The sequence below is a fragment of the Tubulanus polymorphus genome, chromosome 7, assembly GCF_964204645.1.
Source record: "Tubulanus polymorphus chromosome 7, tnTubPoly1.2, whole genome shotgun sequence".
Taxonomy (NCBI): Eukaryota; Metazoa; Nemertea; class Palaeonemertea; order Tubulaniformes; family Tubulanidae; genus Tubulanus; species Tubulanus polymorphus.
Window position 1 is genome coordinate 10,687,783 of NC_134031.1, and position 17,936 is coordinate 10,705,718.

The 17,936-nt window shown below is 36.9% G+C and overlaps 1 protein-coding gene across 1 annotated transcript in view; it reads right to left on the bottom strand.

Moving 5' to 3' along the window:
- The window catches only part of LOC141909150 (E3 ubiquitin-protein ligase UBR4-like), a 200,331-nt gene that overhangs the window by 143,367 nt on the left and 39,028 nt on the right, over nucleotides 1-17,936 (bottom strand). The window contains exons 10-23 of the mRNA XM_074799535.1: nucleotides 16,658-16,748; nucleotides 16,409-16,530; nucleotides 16,131-16,237; nucleotides 14,169-14,264; nucleotides 13,971-14,092; nucleotides 13,792-13,871; nucleotides 13,527-13,718; nucleotides 10,696-10,804; nucleotides 9,226-9,420; nucleotides 7,949-8,019; nucleotides 3,986-4,133; nucleotides 3,423-3,653; nucleotides 2,274-2,444; nucleotides 1,944-2,195 (exon numbers count right to left, since the gene is read on the bottom strand). Of these exons, the coding sequence (XP_074655636.1) occupies nucleotides 1,944-2,195; nucleotides 2,274-2,444; nucleotides 3,423-3,653; nucleotides 3,986-4,133; nucleotides 7,949-8,019; nucleotides 9,226-9,420; nucleotides 10,696-10,804; nucleotides 13,527-13,718; nucleotides 13,792-13,871; nucleotides 13,971-14,092; nucleotides 14,169-14,264; nucleotides 16,131-16,237; nucleotides 16,409-16,530; nucleotides 16,658-16,748 (1,987 nt within the window). The remainder of the gene's footprint in view (nucleotides 1-1,943; nucleotides 2,196-2,273; nucleotides 2,445-3,422; nucleotides 3,654-3,985; nucleotides 4,134-7,948; nucleotides 8,020-9,225; nucleotides 9,421-10,695; nucleotides 10,805-13,526; nucleotides 13,719-13,791; nucleotides 13,872-13,970; nucleotides 14,093-14,168; nucleotides 14,265-16,130; nucleotides 16,238-16,408; nucleotides 16,531-16,657; nucleotides 16,749-17,936) is intronic.

Genomic DNA, 17,936 nt, shown 5'->3' on the forward strand with positions numbered 1-17,936 from the left:
GTGATACTTATATTCAATTCTATTCAATTCAATATATGAATGAAGTTCACGTTGTTTTAAATACAGCATAGACCACATGAAAACATTTAAAATCACTAGAGGACAAACGGTCCTGTGCTCTCGAGGCAAAGTTTTTTTAATAATATCAATGAAAACATATTACATTGTCCATTCTTACTCTTTTAATTATTCTAAAAATGGCTCTAAAAATATTCAAAACTCCCCCTTTGGCATGGGCGTCCCTAGGATTTTTTGGGGGAGTTCGTTTTTAGGAATAGAAAGGGGTCAGGGGGTCCTCCCCCAGAAAATTTTTGAAAATTTCGTTCTGGTGCAATCTGAGGCAGATAGGTAGACTGGCTCCTGTTTACTGTGGTGTTTGTCTTGGCATGGGTACAGGCTTTTACACTTTTTCCCCAATAATGACAAACGGACATTTTTTGTCTAACTTCGGTTATTAGTTCTGACCACTACTTGACTAACTACGAAAATTTAAGTTGACCCTGGCATAGAGGGTTGAGGGGATTCCAAGAATGTCCAGATAACCCTCAATGAATTTTCAGCAATGAATTTAATATTTCCCTCAATGAAAAATCATGAAAACTAATACTTGGTATGTGGAATTATATCCAAGAAGCCTGGAGAATGTCTAAACCGTTCCGGACAATACAACCCTCGATTCCTGGATCATCTAACAATTGTTATAACAAGAGCCCCAAAGGGGCACTATGGCCAGCCTGTCAGCTTTTCAAAAATGGCAAATGATGATGCATTCTGTCAGTTAAATTTGTAAAAATACACTCCCAGCTCAGAGTCAATACCTAATAATTTACACAATACAACCGTAGAATACAAAAGTAGCACAGACAGCGACTGGAGCTGGCAGGAACAAATACCTCAGATAAATCGTTTCCCTTGGTCTTATTGATTCTAATGCGGAATAGAATTTAATTTTCTGAAAGTTGTTCAATAAAACAAAATCGAATTGTATTTATTGTCTTTATTTGTTCAATAAAGTTACATTGAATTGGATTTGATGTTTTTTGCAGAATAAAATTTGATTGAATTTGCAGTTTAGCATATGGCTAATTAGCATATCAAGGTCATCTATCCGATTTGAGAAAAAGCTTTTTCGGACTTAGCACAATTGTCAATGATATTTTATGTAGTGCTAATAAAAATATTCATCCCAAAAACCAAATCAACTAAAGCTTTCACAGAAATCGATCTTGAAATACAATTTTAGATCTTAAAATAAAACCCGGAAGTAAAACGGTAGACGATACTGCGGGTTCACGTGAACACCTGCTGATCTCTGCGGCTAAGCCAATCATAGAGGAGTCTTTGCTTTCTGATTGGCTTTTCAAAACCAATATTTTTGCAATCAGATCATTGCGAAAAAGCTCATATAAATTTTAACGAGACCCTCTTTCAAAATTCAGCTACGTAGAGTTGGAGAATGGATAATGCTTTAATGAATGATTTGTATGAATACTTGCTTAGTTGCACAGTCAAAGAGCCTTTACTCTGGAAACCATGTCATTTAAATTCACTCAATTTGTATAGTAATACAGCTGACCTAATAAATGCTTATTGCTATGTTTCAAACATCTCAACAGGCACTTATGTGGGAACCTAATAGGTCAAAATCAAACATCCTACACAATGAAGTTATGCTCTCAGTAACAACATATGGTATACACACATGGCATGCCATCTGGCAACTTCCAGAATCTACTGGAAACTTCAATAAAAATATCATGGTGAATCAGACCAGGGATAATTAACTATCATCACGATATGTCAAACTATTCCTATGTACATGCGCCGTTTCAACAAACAGATTTCTCGCAACTGCAGAAAAACATCAGTTTCCCCTTTATTGAATACATTTCTGATACAGGACATTTAAACATGAATCATTTACAAACAAATTCAAAACTCACAGTTAGTGTTAACTTCCGTTTACTGCTATCAGCTTGTTTCAACAATGCAGACAGTTGTAGAATCGTTATCTTTCCTTTTTCATGACTTACAGCCAAATGCTGGCGACGTCCTTGTGGAGTTGCAAGGCAACACATGGCTACTCTTCGCAACATGTGAGCAGTGATCAGTTGACGTATTGTCTGACCTTGATCGCCGCTATAGTTCATTCGAACATTTTCAAAAGCACCCTCTTGTGAGCCTAATGTGGCGGTCTATACATAAAGACACAATTGTACAAAAGGATTTTACAGAGAGGTTAATTGAACTTCAACTTACACTAAATCACATACCATTAATTGTTCAGATATTTCTGTAGTCTTATTCATTGTGTGTAAGTCCTCTAGAACCTTTCGTGCACGGGTGGCACTATCAAATATGGAAACCTTCTGGTAATTTTCCATAATCGATGGGACCAAAGCCAACATCAATTCTAATACCGTGTTTACTGTGTTGGATGACTCCTAAAGAAAAACACATGAAAGTATAAAATGCTGCTGATACTATTTATGTTGCATTTCTCAATAGGACAATCATGCAAAAAACTTCAAGTTTGCAACCATGAAAGCCATGCTGAAAGCCATATGCAGTTTGCAACCATGAAAGCCATTTTCACTAGGGGCAGAAATCTTTGATGAAAAAAATGAGATGCAAAGTAATCAAGATTTACAAGGGGTGTAGTACAGTTCAAGCCACCTTATGTCAAAGATTGGCCCTGGGGGATACAAATATGTATGAGATTCAAGATAATTGATTGAAGCGTCTTCAAAGTATAGCTTGAAAACATAAATGTGAAGGGCTGACTTCAGCCAACAACAATGTCCGCCAGTCGGTCATCCTGATTCTGAGCCATTTCAACCAGTTCTTTGGCTGTAGGCCTAGATGTGTCTATGGTAGATACATTAGAAAACCAAATATAAAATAAAATATCATTTAATAAAAACATTATCGCCATAGGCGACAACTGTTCTCAAGCTCAGGTCAAACTCATCATCCTCATCATAAGCTTTTGGTGATTAGCCATGGTTTGACTTTGCGCACTTGAAACTCGAGCTCCGAAATTGCCATTGCATTATGGATATGTTGTAACTAGCTAAATTTTGTCAGGATTAAATATATACTGAGACCATAATAAAATTGTCCGAAAGTTTCATCAAAATTGCCCAATTATTGATGATGCTAAGTGACCGAAAGACAGACACGAGAACAAGGGGCCCACGGAAGCCCAAAAACCAATAATCCATTGAAGCGTCTTCAGAACTTCCAATAACAACTGGCTTTCAAATATAGAGGGACAGATGGACAAAGCCCACTGGGACTTGAAATCCGAAGAGGGCTTAAAAAAGGTATAACAAAACAACCTGCAAATGAAATCACCAAATGATATTGTAAATACAATCACAATTGCCTGCTGGTTCAAATTTAACAGTTGATTAACTTACTGCATAGGAAATCAGAGCATCTTTACAACTTTCAATCTGTTTACAAAGGGCCTCCTTAGCTTTTGACACTTTATCAGTTTTTGATGATAGCTTATCGCCTGAATGAGATGTTGACGTGAGACAGCGTCGAAGAGAACTAGTTAACATCATTGTTTCCATTGAAAATGGAGATTGCCCTGAATGTGTGGTTTGTACAGCATCTATTCCTGACATTGCTCGTTTTACTAATGCCTGCAAATTTAATATATGTCATTACATACTAGATATTATTTCTATCTAGAATCAATGTCTTCTATCTTTCCTTGCACCCATATCAACTAAATCAGGAAGATTCATGCATAGACTATGCATACTTCATAACTACAGGAAATGTATTATGATCACTTTCCTTCTAATACGTGTTTTTCTTAGTTTATTTCCATTTTGTTTTCCTGATCTGATAGACATCTACGTAAATAGGTAGATATGATATAACAGAGGGAAGTACTAGTTTTATTTACATATGAATTTTTTCATTGAACCGTTAATGTACCATGATGTGTCTATAAATCTTATAAGAATACCTGACAGGATCCATCATCTTTCGCTCCACAATCACAGAAGAATGAACCATATTTGGCATAGGATAACTCATGATCTTTGTGGCAAACCTTAGCGCAGATAGTACATACCCCAACGCCATCTATCATCTTGCATGTATGACAATGATACCTATAAATGAACAAAAAGAAAAGAACAAGGGTTCCATGGACCTTGAGACTTGATAGCGAATGAATATATAGTTCCAGTTGGAAAAAAGGACATATTCCTTGAGATTTGGGAGAATTCCAGACCAGACTACCTTATATAATGTATTTCCGAGTAGTACTGTACGGTTATGGTTTTATGGTTTTTGCTAATATTCTCTGAATTTGGATCGATTGCCAGTAATTTCTCTAGCAATTCTCGAACAACCGCCCGAATTGCTCGGCGTCAAATGAAAAAAATTGTTTGTCTGCGGCAACAGGCGACAGCGATTGCTCGTTGTCGAAAGGATTTGCTCCTTGTCGTCTGATATCAAACATGTTTGATTTTGGGCGACGGAAAATTGCTTGTCGCCAGTGGTAGCAGACGGGCAACACCAAGCAATCGATTGGTCAACGGTTGCTTAAAAATCGGTCGCAGCAACCCGCGACTCAAAATTGCCTCGTGTGCGCCGGGCTTAAGGAGAGGGATAATCTGTTTATGAAGGTATTGATGAATACAACAATAATTCTTTTGAGTAAGTAGGTCTAGGGGGTACCTTAGGCCCAGTGACCTAGATACATATATGATTAGCAATTAGGATTTCATTTGAAGTAAATAACGCAATAATTGTTTTTTCAATCTTTCCATAGACTTTTTCTGAAGAAGTGGAGAACACAAATGACATATTTTATCATCATCTGTGCAGTCTGAGGTGCCCAGGGGTCATTCAGATCAAACGTTACCCCACCAATACGATATCGTTCACGGTCGAGTTCTATATTTCCGTACCATAGTTCTATGAAAATATTTGTTCAAATAACTTTCTTTTATCATCATATCATAGACAAGAAGTGTAGTTATCAATTTCTGTATGGAAATTGGCTTTATTTTCAGGATTGCTATTTTTCCAGGCTTCGATTCCAGAAATTTTCCATGGTAATCTCGAATCAAAAGTGGCAGAAATCGATCACATGACCTCAACGCACCAATCTGAGCCAAGGAAAATTATTCTCAAATGTAGCCCTGATTCATATCTCAAATTTGGTGTCTAGTTTGTTTAGGTTGAGTAGTTTCTGAGTAATGCTAAGTTAACTGGAGACACTAGTTTCATCCAAAAATCATCTCAATATTACAGGGATGAAAACAGGAGGTATTGAAATCCGCGGACATTTTGAAACATTATGAATTTACCTTTACACTATATAACCTACTGGAAAACATTTAATTATTCACTGACGATATATTATTCTGATAATAAAAATGATATATTATGATAATCGAAACTATACTATTTACTCCTTATACACACCACGGCACAAAGCCAAGTAGAAATTAACTATACGACAGCAATGTTATTGCAAAACTAATGATGAAGTGATAGGATTTAACCCCAAATGGAACAGACTCACCATGTAGAGAGTGTCTAGCCTCCCTTTATCTCCCTAAATCCCAAATAAGATTGAGGGATCATCCACAGAAATAAATTGCCCATGGGCAAAGTGTGGTTTACCTTGAAAGCTAAAGGTTGTTGGAGTAAGGGCATTGCTTGAAAAATCTTTTTAATTCGTGACTTCAAAGTTCTAGAAGTTTATATTGTATTTTATCTTTCTTAAAGAATTATTTTGTAGTCAAATAAGACCAAAGATAAACATTTGTTTATGGTCTACGTCCAAAATGTCCTAGGGTGCAGGTAGGCGTGGCAGGGAAACTATTTTATATTTTCAAAAAATATTTTTCACAATATGAAAAAATATTCAAATATAATTCATATGATGTCACATATCAGAGGGTGGCTGAATATTGAGTCTTGAAAACGAAACCTCTTCCAATGTAAGGCCACGGAAGCTAAAACACGGGGGCGTAGTATTAGATCGTTTTAAATCCTGGAATTTACCACTACAATATTCAGACCTCGATCTATACCTATACATGTAGTTCGCTACTTAATATTATTCAGCAGGTTATCATTATTACTAAACGTGCACGCGCCAAGCAGCATTACAGCATCCCCATATAGTAGTCTATATGAGCGTGTGTTTGTGTGTGCAACAGTCTAGTGTTAAGCACTCCCAGGCACGTGGAGGCCTTGTTTAGGGAACGTTAGCTTCACTTCAATCTCAATCAACACAATCACCGGGTATTAAATTGAAACAATACCAATGGCGACATGTGAAATAATTATAATTCTCACCAGCAATGAGCATTTAAAATTCGCACATATATTGCACAGAGTCCAATGAAACGTTCGCCATTAATGGCTTTCCCATAATTAATTTAGTAGCGGCAGAATTCTCCGTATATCCGAAAAACAGCCAATCACTCGTAGAGACGATGCCCCCCCCCCCCCCCCAATCAAGGTCATTGCAATTATAATAATTTTCCCGCCAAAAACAGTTTTTCGTCGAATTTAAGCAAAGTTGACCATGTCATCGACAGACGTACGCCATGTCTTCAATTATATCGATTATACGTTGTTTTAACCGAGAACCAATGAAACTAGGGGTCCAGGGACACCATGCCCACTTGGGAAGTGGTTCCAAATGCTCAACAATCTAACAATTTCAATATTCAACGCCCCCTGGTGACCATATACAAAAACCAATGTCCTTGAAACTCGTCACAATCATACAACATGTCAGAAGCTACGATTTTGTAATTGATTGTGATAACAATATATGCCTCGTTACCAATTTAATATGGAAATACTAAATTATTCTACTATTTAACACCCCCTGGTGACCATATTCAAAACCCAATGACCTTGAAACTCACCACAATCATAAAACATGTCACCAACTAAAACTTTGCAATTGATTGTGGTTACAAAATATGCATTGATACGAATATAATATAGAAATACTAAGATATTGTATTATTCAACGCCCCCTGGTGGCCATATACAAACACCAATGGCCTTGAAACTCACCACAATCATAGAACACGTTATGAGCTACAACTTTCTAATTCATTGTTATAACAAAATACGCTTAGGTATCATTATAATGTGGAAAAACTCTTTACCACCTACGAATGAGTGCTTATGACACCAAGATGGCCGCCAATTGCGTCATAAGTGGCTGATAAAAAAAACCTTTTCAAAGAATACCCATCAAAAATTGCAATGAGAAATGGCAAACTAGTCGGGAGCTACAGGACTCAGAATTCGAGCCAAAATTGACATTTTTGGCCACTAAAAAAGGTCATAGGACAGTCATCTTGAGTCCGATCGACCCAATTATTGTTATGCTGATGGGCCCTGGGGAGATTCACAAATATCTGAAAGATCAAGGTAATTGATCAAAGCGTCTTAAACATTTCCCTCAAAAAGTTCAAAAATGTGTAAAAAGTGTTAATTTTGGCGAACAACAATTGCTGCAAGTCGGCCATCTTGATTCTGACAGGGGCAGTTTTTGGGCTGAAGATGTGTCTAGGGTAGATACATGTATACAAATATCAAGACATTACATTGAAGCATCTTCAAAACTTCCCAAAATAACTGGATTCTATGACGGAGGCTATGACGGATGACGGACGAAAAGTGAACGCAATAGCACGCTGGGACTAAAGTCCAAGTGGGCTAAAAAAATGCTCATATAAAAAAACGTACCACGATTTTGCATGAATTAGCTCAATGCCAACTTCATACCGACAAACCAAAAAGATGCAACATTTTCCAGGGAGTTGTATAGAAATATCACTGGTGAACAATCCAAATTCAGAGAATATAGGCAAAACCATAGCGAAGTATAGGTACTTGAAGGAAATTTGAGTTAGTTGACACAAGAATGTGATTTTCTTACCAATGTTGGTTCATAAACTCTTTCTGTGTTACCGTAAATGTACACAATTTGTTGTTCAACGATTCCTCATCCTATAACATGTAACAAAACAAAGCAAATAACTCATTTCTTGCGATAATAACCAAAAAATCAACCCAAAAGATGCCTTTCCCAAATATTCTCCTTTCTTGCACAGGACAAGTATATTCTCATGAGGGCAAGTTGATTAACATTATCACTTGTCTGCTAGGGCCTTTTTTTTTTGTTTCACAGCTTTTTCCCCAATCAATACATCGGATGATTGTGCAGCCAATTAGATAGCCCGTTGGATTGCCTGTATAGGACAAGCGGATTTTTGAGGAGGCAAGTGAAATATAAGATATGCTTGCCGCGGGCAAATGGCTTGTATTCCTTAGGTCCAACCCAGTCTTGCTCATTCAACAAATAAAACCCCTGCATTTCGTTTTTATGCAAAATAGGGACAAGTTTTCAGCGTTAATAATCATAGTGAACAATGTAGGATAAATCAGTGAACAATCATCATCTTACATGGGAAAACTAGAGGCGCACAGGCCTTGCAAAGTCTAAGCATCAAACAAAGTATTTCACGATATGTCACACGTGTTACAAAACTTGGTACGTTCCGTTTGAGATTTACAACGGACCTACCCAATTACATATACATACCAAAGTTAGACAAAAAATCACATAATATTTGATGTATATAGAGCGCGTACAAGAAATTCAAGACGTACACTGTAGTGGCCATATATTAGTTGAGCTAATTTTCAATACCTGATTTCCCTTCTAGAACAATTTCCAAGTGATTCCCTTCTGAAGGGTTTTCCCTGTGATATCATCATCAAGAAACAAGAAGGTCAATCATCGATTAGTAGAATGGGGAAATTTCATTGAAAGTTTGCACATTTTCTCGAATTACTTCTGAATAGCTTAGAGCTGATAAACGAAACTCTCCATATTAATTCCAACACCTTTCTCCCTCCTTATGACAAATTATCAGCTGTGTATTTCCAGTGGTTACAAATGTGCCACCAAGAGCTAACAAAAAAGTTACTCTCAGGACCATTCTATAAGGGTCAACACAGGTGATCCTAAAAAGCAGGGTTTTTACATGTTTTTCAAGAATACATCCCCCAGAAATAACTCAATCACTATGAAAAGAACCCAATCGCCAATGTTAGTGCCTTGTTGACACACCAGTACTCTATTCATTTTCAATGAAACTGCTTGCACCAGACAGTTTGCATAGGCAAACCTATGGTTCACCAAAAACTTACAGAATCTTCAGCGTTAGATCCCTCATCATCTGGCAAATCATCAACCCAATCACTATCGACTTCTTGCAACTGCAAGTCTGAGTCAAAAAGCGGCGACACCATACCATCGTTGTCAGTAACCGTTATTTTCAGCGCACCAAGAATATCACCAATGTATGAAAGCAAATAACAAGTGGATTCCAACATTGTTTGGTGCTGAAAATACATCAATAAAAATCAATTTAACAAAAGAGCATCATACCAATACTAATTTTACCATTTGTATGTGGTTCAACTACAATTCTTATTTACTGAAAAGAAAGGACAACTGGAAACTAAGAGAAATAGTAGCCTCGATGTGCTTGTCAATACTTGACTGAATTAGGACTTCAAATAAGACACTAATTGATGGCTAATTAATGGCCGATTTGTAAGACCCTCTAAAAACAGGGATTATAGATAGTAATGATAATTCATTTTCTTATATATATTCATTTCATTTTCTGACGATAAACCTTCAGCGCCTATATTATATGTGGATACTCCTCTATGTAATTTCAACTGAATCTGAAAAACTTGAGTGAGAGCTTCGTTAGCAATACCACCCGGCTGACAAAAAATGGGAATGATTACCTTTGCTGAAAATGATGGGGGCTATCCTCAATAAACTGAACCATGCAGAACAGGAATATGGTTTTATCTAATCCAAAATGGGCAAGCTATTTTGAATACAACTATGAACAACATCAATAAGGGTTTGCATCTTGTACACGTTGTACGTAAATATGAAGGCTGCATCCTGTAGGACAAGAACATGGTATTTCACGTATCCAATATGACCACCAGGCAGCCATCTTGCATGAAAATAATTATAATAACAATCTATTTCTTACATAGTGCATAACTTGTAATAATCTATGTTTGTTCTACAGTAGAACTGGCGTAAGTCGGACTATTTTAGTGTCAAACAATTGTACTATCTTAATTTTTGTTTGAGTATGATGTATGTGTACTATGTGATGTGTAATGTTCTGAACCGGAGAAATTGTACGATTGTCGAGTAAAACTGCTATATCGAATATTCTACATCAGTTGTCTGTTTGTTAATTGCCTGTGAGCTACGTTCCCCTTTAACTATCCGAGTTGCTACAATATGGTTAACATCCAGGGAGCTTTGTAGGAGTGCAATCAGTCCAAAGTCTGAGAAATTAGGCTAAACAATAGGAGGTGCTTGAAGGAATATCATCCATGTTAGGTTTCTACAAGCCAACCCAGAGTGTTCGTCAGTGCCTGTGTTATGTTCTATATTTAATTAGATGGTGGAAATTCACGGTTTCACACAAATAGGTATGAATGATCCCAATTCTTCTGCAATCTACCTGTGCCCGGTTCCCCTTGTTAGTATCAAGATTTGACTGACTTAGATGAGTCTGTAAGCCACCCTCAGAAAAAAAGGGTGGCTGCATGCTAAAAGAAGTATATAATGCGTACCACTACCTTACTGCCACTGTTAAATCCACCATTATTGCCATCAGAGGGTGCCACCGTTTTCAGTTTCTGAATCTTTTGAATTACATCTTTTTGCGACAGGTATGTTTTACTGAAAAAAGAGAAAAGATTTTGGTCATGAAGACTATAATTATGGTGTGTACTGTTTACTACCGCCAGATTTCCAGGACAAATCAAATCAGAGTTACATGGTAATCAATAAATTGTCAGTATATACAAGTCACTGTTTTTCGAATTTGGATCAATACAGATGCGGTGGTCTCTTTGAATACTCTACACACAAACTGATTTTCTGATCAAGGTAGGGAATGCCACACTGCCATATAATATACTTCCTTGAAGGTGAAAATAAATATGGAAGTGGAATAACTCATTGAAACTCTATTGAAAATGTTTTCAAAAATATTGAATAAAAATATAAACGTGAACCAACCACAAAAAATGGAAGAAAATATAGCTTCCTTTTTCATTTAGATGATAAACTCTTATTCAAAATATTTCTTAATCGATTGCGATCAACTATCATCACCATTGAGTATGATAAAACTTAAAGCCACAATCCCAGAACTATTTCTTTCTGCATCACATTCATATAGACAAGTGTGATGACAGGCAACATACATAACCGATTTCCAGGCATCGCCATATAGATAAAGATCAATACATTTCATATACTGAGAATTTAACATAGTCACAGACTTACCAAAATTTCCATCATTATAAAAAAACAAGGCCGCTACAAGCCCTGTATATACACCAAATAACAAGACAAACCCTCGAAGCCTCTTCAAGAAGAAGGAACGAATGAACAGACAGACAACTAGGAGTCCAGGGACACCATGCCAACTTGGGAAGTGGTTTCAAATGCTCAATCTAACAATTTCAATATTCAACGCCCCCTGGTGACCATATACAAAAACCAAATGACCTTGAAAATCACCACAATCAAAGAACATGTCAGCAGTTACAATTTTGTAATTGATTGTGATAACAAAATATGCCTCGTTACCAATTAAAATATGGAAATACTAAGTTATTCTACTATCCAACGTCCCCCTGGTGACCATATTTAAAACCCAATGACCTTGAAACTCACCACAATCATAGAACATGTCATGAACTACAACTTTGCAATTGATCATGGTAACAAAATATGCCTAGGTACCACTATAATAAGGAAATAATAGGTTATTCTACTATTCAACTATTCCCTGGTGACCATATAGACAACTTATTTCCTTAAAACACACCACAATCATAGATGATGTCATGAGCTACAACTTTGCAATTGATTGTGGTAACAAAATATGTATTGGTACAAATACAATATAGAAATACTTAGATATTGTATTATTCAACGCGCCCTGGTGCCCATATACAAAACCAATGAACTTGAGTATCGAGGTATCGATATAATGTCGAAAAACTTTTTCCCACCTACGAATGAGTACTGATGACACTAAGATGGCCGCCAATTGCATGATAACTGGCTGATCAAAAATACCTGTCTCAGGTATAAAACATCAAAGAATACCCATCAGCAATTGCAATGAGAAATGGCAAACAAGTAGGAAGCTACAGGACTCAGAATTCGGGTGAAAATTGACATTTATGGGCACTCTAAAGGTCCTAGGACGACCATCTTGAGTCTGATCGACCCAATTTTTGTTATGCTGATGGGCCATGGGGGGTTCACATATACACGAAAGATGAAAGTCATTTGATTAAGGCGTCTTCAAAATTTCCCTCAAAAAGTTCAAAAACGTGTTAAAAGTGCTGATTTTGGCAAACAACAATGGCTGCCAGTCGGCGATCTTGATTCTGACAGGGCCAGTTTTTGGGCTGGAGATGTGTCTAGGGTAGATGTATAAACCAAATATAGAGACATTACCTTGAAGTGTCTTCAAAACTTCCCAAAATAACTGGATTCCGTTTACGGACGGACCGACGGAGTCTGTAATTATAGAGATACTGTAGGAAAGTTTAGGTTGGATTTTTGCCATGTATGACAAGATGGTAGCTTGATGAGCCTGTGTTTTTATGGACGAATGGACGGACGACGGACGAAAAGTGAACGCAATAGCCTGCTGGGACGAAAGTCCCAAGTGGGCTAAAATTGAAAGCAATAGCCCAGTAGTCCAAAGTGGGCTAAAAATCGTGACTCATTAGGAAGATAAAGGCCTCGGAACTCAGACCAGAAATAACCTTTCCGGCCACAACAAAGTTCACAGGATAGCCTCTTGTGCCGATCAACCCAATTTCTTCTATGCTGATGGGAACTGCGAGAATACAAATATGTATGCCAGAGCATGATCATTGATTGAATTACACTGAACACTGTATCTTCAAAATTTCCCTAGAAAACTTTGTATGTGTAAAGTGACCTTAGCTTATTGGACAGTGGCTTATTGGCAGGAATATAAAGTATTGAGGGGAAATATGTATGTATGCCGAGGGGAATGGTTTATGTACAAGCATACAATTGGCACTTACAGCATAATGGCCCTTAACCTAGTTTAATCCTTTCGGAGCTGACTAATTAATACCGGAAAATAATTCGAAAATTTCCAGCCCAGTGTATCAAATAAGAGGCATTACACCGCGGCCCGGTGTATCATTACTTATAACTGTGTTTTAGAGGTGCTGCCATCTTTCATTAGAGATTAAAACATTAACGAATTGCATCAATACACCGCAGAGCATGAGTTGACTCAGTTCACCAAACGAATTAAGATTTATTCTCTTAATTTTATTTGAAAGTAACAAGAAAGCTTAACATTTTCAGAACGAATAATTTTGAAATGTTTACTCACCACAATTCTAACCAACAAGTGGCAGCCTTGAACAAAGCTCGATGACCATTACCAGAACCAGCTCCAGCCAGTGTAGCCATGACAACCATCAGTTCAGAGAAGCCAATCCCTTCACTCGTCGGTGAAAGAATCTTAGAACCCATTGGAATTAAGGCATATAGTATGGTTTTTGCAACTTCCTCACTAACATGACTAAAACAAAATCATTTTGTAGTTGAGAAAACAAAGCAAAGAAGCTACATATGCATAATGCAATGTGATTTACCTCTGTTCTTTAACAATGTATGTTGTGAGTGCTTGCAATAACAAACGATTCTCTTGAGTTTTTCCCCCATCTTCACAATTCTGTAACAAAAGATCAGGATCATTTTTCTTCCATTTTGAACAAAAATTGCTTGCCTAATCTACTACATTAATTGTAGTCAGGAATGGTATTCTACGAACCTGCTGGGGTCCAAGAATCATTTTACTGAGCCAGCTGTGCAGAGTTCCAGAATCTACTTCAACCAATGCTATCAGTGAACTACATAGCACCTTATAACTTTTGTCGGCAGGGTTTTTCTCAGCTAAAAAAAAGAGTAGATAGGGCCAATAAGTGTAAAAAATGGTAAAAAAATTTGAGATTCTTTTATTAAAGCTTACCTAGTTGAAAGAGTTTGTTAACGAGCTTTAGCACTTTAGTGTCATATGCAGTCGTAAGATGTTCATTGGATGTTGAAAGCAGAATATTCACTAATTCTAGGAATAAAAGAGTTTTAAATGGACAACATGGGTTTCAGAAAATTCAAATGCCCCCCTAACAGAGGAACTGCGTACAGTAAATTTGGTTGAAATATCCAGGGCCATTTGTCCACAGGGAAGTGAGTGAAGTGGGCAATATGCCTCGTAGCACTGGCATCTTGAATCAAGGAAAGATTGATTGCCGGTGTTGTCACTATCACATTCTGTAAATTGCTAGGGGTGTAGTGATATTTTTTCCGACTAGAATGAGGCAGCAAAGCCACGTATTTCTCCCTTGAGTAGGCAAAAAGCATAGTGGCAAGAAATTGAAAACAGGTAACAAACATAATGCATACTTCATGAACAGCAGAGTTTACTCAATTGTTCATGTTCATATTACATGTACATGTACTTTATTGTTTGACTTAATAAGAATTAGGGGTCCTAATTTGAGGTCCCTAAAAATTTCAAGCTTAAATATTCAAAACTGAATATTTTGTGAAAATAGATCAGAATTTAGGTTAATTACGGAAAATATCAAAACTTACATAAAAAAGGCCCTAAAAAGCGGACACTTTCCACTTCTTTGCTAATCCTGTAAATACCGTAATGTATTCCTAATTAAACTTATTTCAATTAAAAACTTCTCTTTTTGGAACAGACACCGTATGACAGTATTAATGATACAGTCTCATTAATGAGACAGTATTAATATAGTACAGCATGTACATGTACATGTACATATGTATATTAGCTATGGATAATTTACTCTGATGTCATCAAAAATGTTGCCAAACGTTTGCCGATCGTCTATCCATAAACGGTGTTGTAGCCGCTGGCCTCCGGCTGGCGTCATTGTCTAATTTTTTTCAAGAATGTATTCTATAGGCAAAATAAAACAATGACAAGACAAATCCGAGCTAGGATTTCATTGAAATTGCCATATTAAGTTCGGGATACTAAATAAGATAGCCTACTCCATTATAATCCTCATAACGAACAACTGTAAGCGAAGAAACTGTAAACTAAGAACAGCACGAAGGTCAGAAGAATTGCTCGCCCTTTTGTGACTCCCATAACTACGTCAGAGGCACTGAAATTCCTGGAAATTCTAAGAATTTCCCATATTCATGTCAGAAACATGAATATAGGTCAATGCAAGTAACTTGAAGAAAGCGAAGAATTTTTCAATGATTTTAGCAATTTTCTCGGAAAATATTGCATCATCCGTTCAAAGCTTACAGGCTAGACCTCCGCGCATCAATTCAAATTGCTTCAAGATAAAAGACAACCCCGTAAGTATTACCACTAAATTTTGTGCCCCAATTTAACATACTCCTTGGCAGACTGCCAACCAACACCGATAACATAGGCAAACCAAAAATGGGGCTACGCGAAGAGAACGAAACAGTCTATCAAGGCCGTATCACTCAGAAGCATCCACACCACAGTCCTCACTCACACATCACGTACACACTTATTGAACAGATGAAAAGAAATAGAAAATGTTTACACAATTTATATATTAACATGTTTGTATGGAATAAAATGGAAATAAATAAAAAATAAATAAATATGCTTGAAGGTATGTTCGCTTTCCAATCTTCAAATTGATTCTGGGAGAGTAATCCATAAAAGAGGACCAGATATTTTAACCGATGATTTACATACTGCTTACATCATCAAGCAAAACAAATTAATTGCAACAATTGCAGTCAATGGAACTATTCGTGATATGGGTAATCATTCTAAAAGAATGGACTCAACTTATATCTGACAAATTGTATTGAAAAATAATTTAGACGTGCATGTTATTTTCAGTTGGTCAAGGAAGGGTAACCATACGTATATTTTGTTTTTACCTGATAGTAGTCAATTACTTACGTCCATTTGTTGAATAAAAGTTCTCGAAAGCTTTCTTTCCAAGTGGTTTTTCAAGGTGATTTTCCATGAATTTCAGAACATCATGAAATATTTTCTCATCAAGATTGCTGTAGAAAAAAAATGAACGCTCATATTGGCCAATTACAGTTACATGATAAGAATCATTTCATCATCAGACGATAGGAAATGAAGTCGTAGCAAAATATTGAGAGGTCATTATACTAGTTTCAGCATACTATGCACAATGAATAGCTCAATTAATAAAATCATTTACTTACCATGATTTTTTTGAGAACCGAGTCAATAACTGGTAGCATTTCTCGATAACGTATTCGTACATCTTCATATTAAACAATTCCTCATCAACTGGTCCAAGAATCCGTTCTAGTGTCACCACAGTCTAAACATAGATGAGCAATTATGTCAAATTCTTTAGATGAAAAATGAAAAGACAGATGTTTGTTGCTTACACATACGCCCACGCACAGATTCAAAGAAGACTGAATTCATACAAAAATACAACTTACATAGTCAGCAAGATGCTCAGTACAGGTATCAAATATGAGAGGAAATAACACATTCACCATTTCAAGATTATTACTGTCATCAGGACACCAGCTGCAAAAGTCAAAGACCAATATGTATAATTCATGCAATGTTTATATCTATCATTCATAAGGTAGAAAACCTAAGACATAGATTGATGCAACAAATTATTGCACAAGATATTCAATAAAAAGAAATAACCAATTTTAAGAACTAGGGGTCGAGAAACACCATGCCCACTTGGTGAAATGCTAGACAATCTGACGAGTTCATTATTCCAACATCCCCTGGTCAACAATACAGTAATCAATCAAGGATAAAACGAACCACTACCATAGAAATGGTCATGAGCTCCTATTTTTCAGTTGATTGTGAAAATAATTGAGGTAACTTATAACCAGCGTTGTGGGTCGCAATAACTGTTGACCAGGGACGGCTAAAGGCTGAGACAAGACCGGGAGCCTAAGAGAGTAACAAGTCCGAACACGTTGGTTTCTTGATGCTAACTGATATTTATTCTGTACTACACTTAACACAAACTAAAAATAGGTTACAGTCTCTGTTCTTGGCCACCCAGGGGTCAGTTACTATGGCCGGCATCTGGCATGGATTAACTATCTTACATAACGGCCCGCCGAAATACCCTCAGAATTAACCACAGATTGTGTTGACAAAATATGCGTAGGTACCATGTTATTCCGTTATTCAAGGCTCTCTGTTGACCATACACAAACCAATGACCTTGAAACTCACCACAATCATTGAACATGTCATTAGCTACAATTTAGCGATTGAACGCCGAAAAATAAAGCATACATCCTAATATAAATGGTTATATAGCAGCGATAACGGGTTTCTGCCTAACTGGTTCATATATCGCACTTGGAAGCGTCATTCATATAATTCTAATCAGTCCATAACATATGACTTAAGAAGCGCAACCTGGGTCAACGATATGCTCGATATGTGAATCCAACTACATATAAGGGCTACCACGTAAAAAGTATTGATGTTCCAAAATGGCTAAGTAACTGAAGATATGGTTCTTTCAAATTCCCCTGGTGGCAGTTGCATGAACTAGTCTGTCTGGTACAAAATGGCAGCGATAGATGAAACAAAAACGGGAAATGACGGATCGGCACTTATATCAGTCCGATTACGTGATTTGCGAAAACAAAATGGCGGCTATTTGAATCGCTCATATATGAATCAGATAGCGAGAATTGACGGGTACCGACCATTGAGAGTCCGAATCCGTGA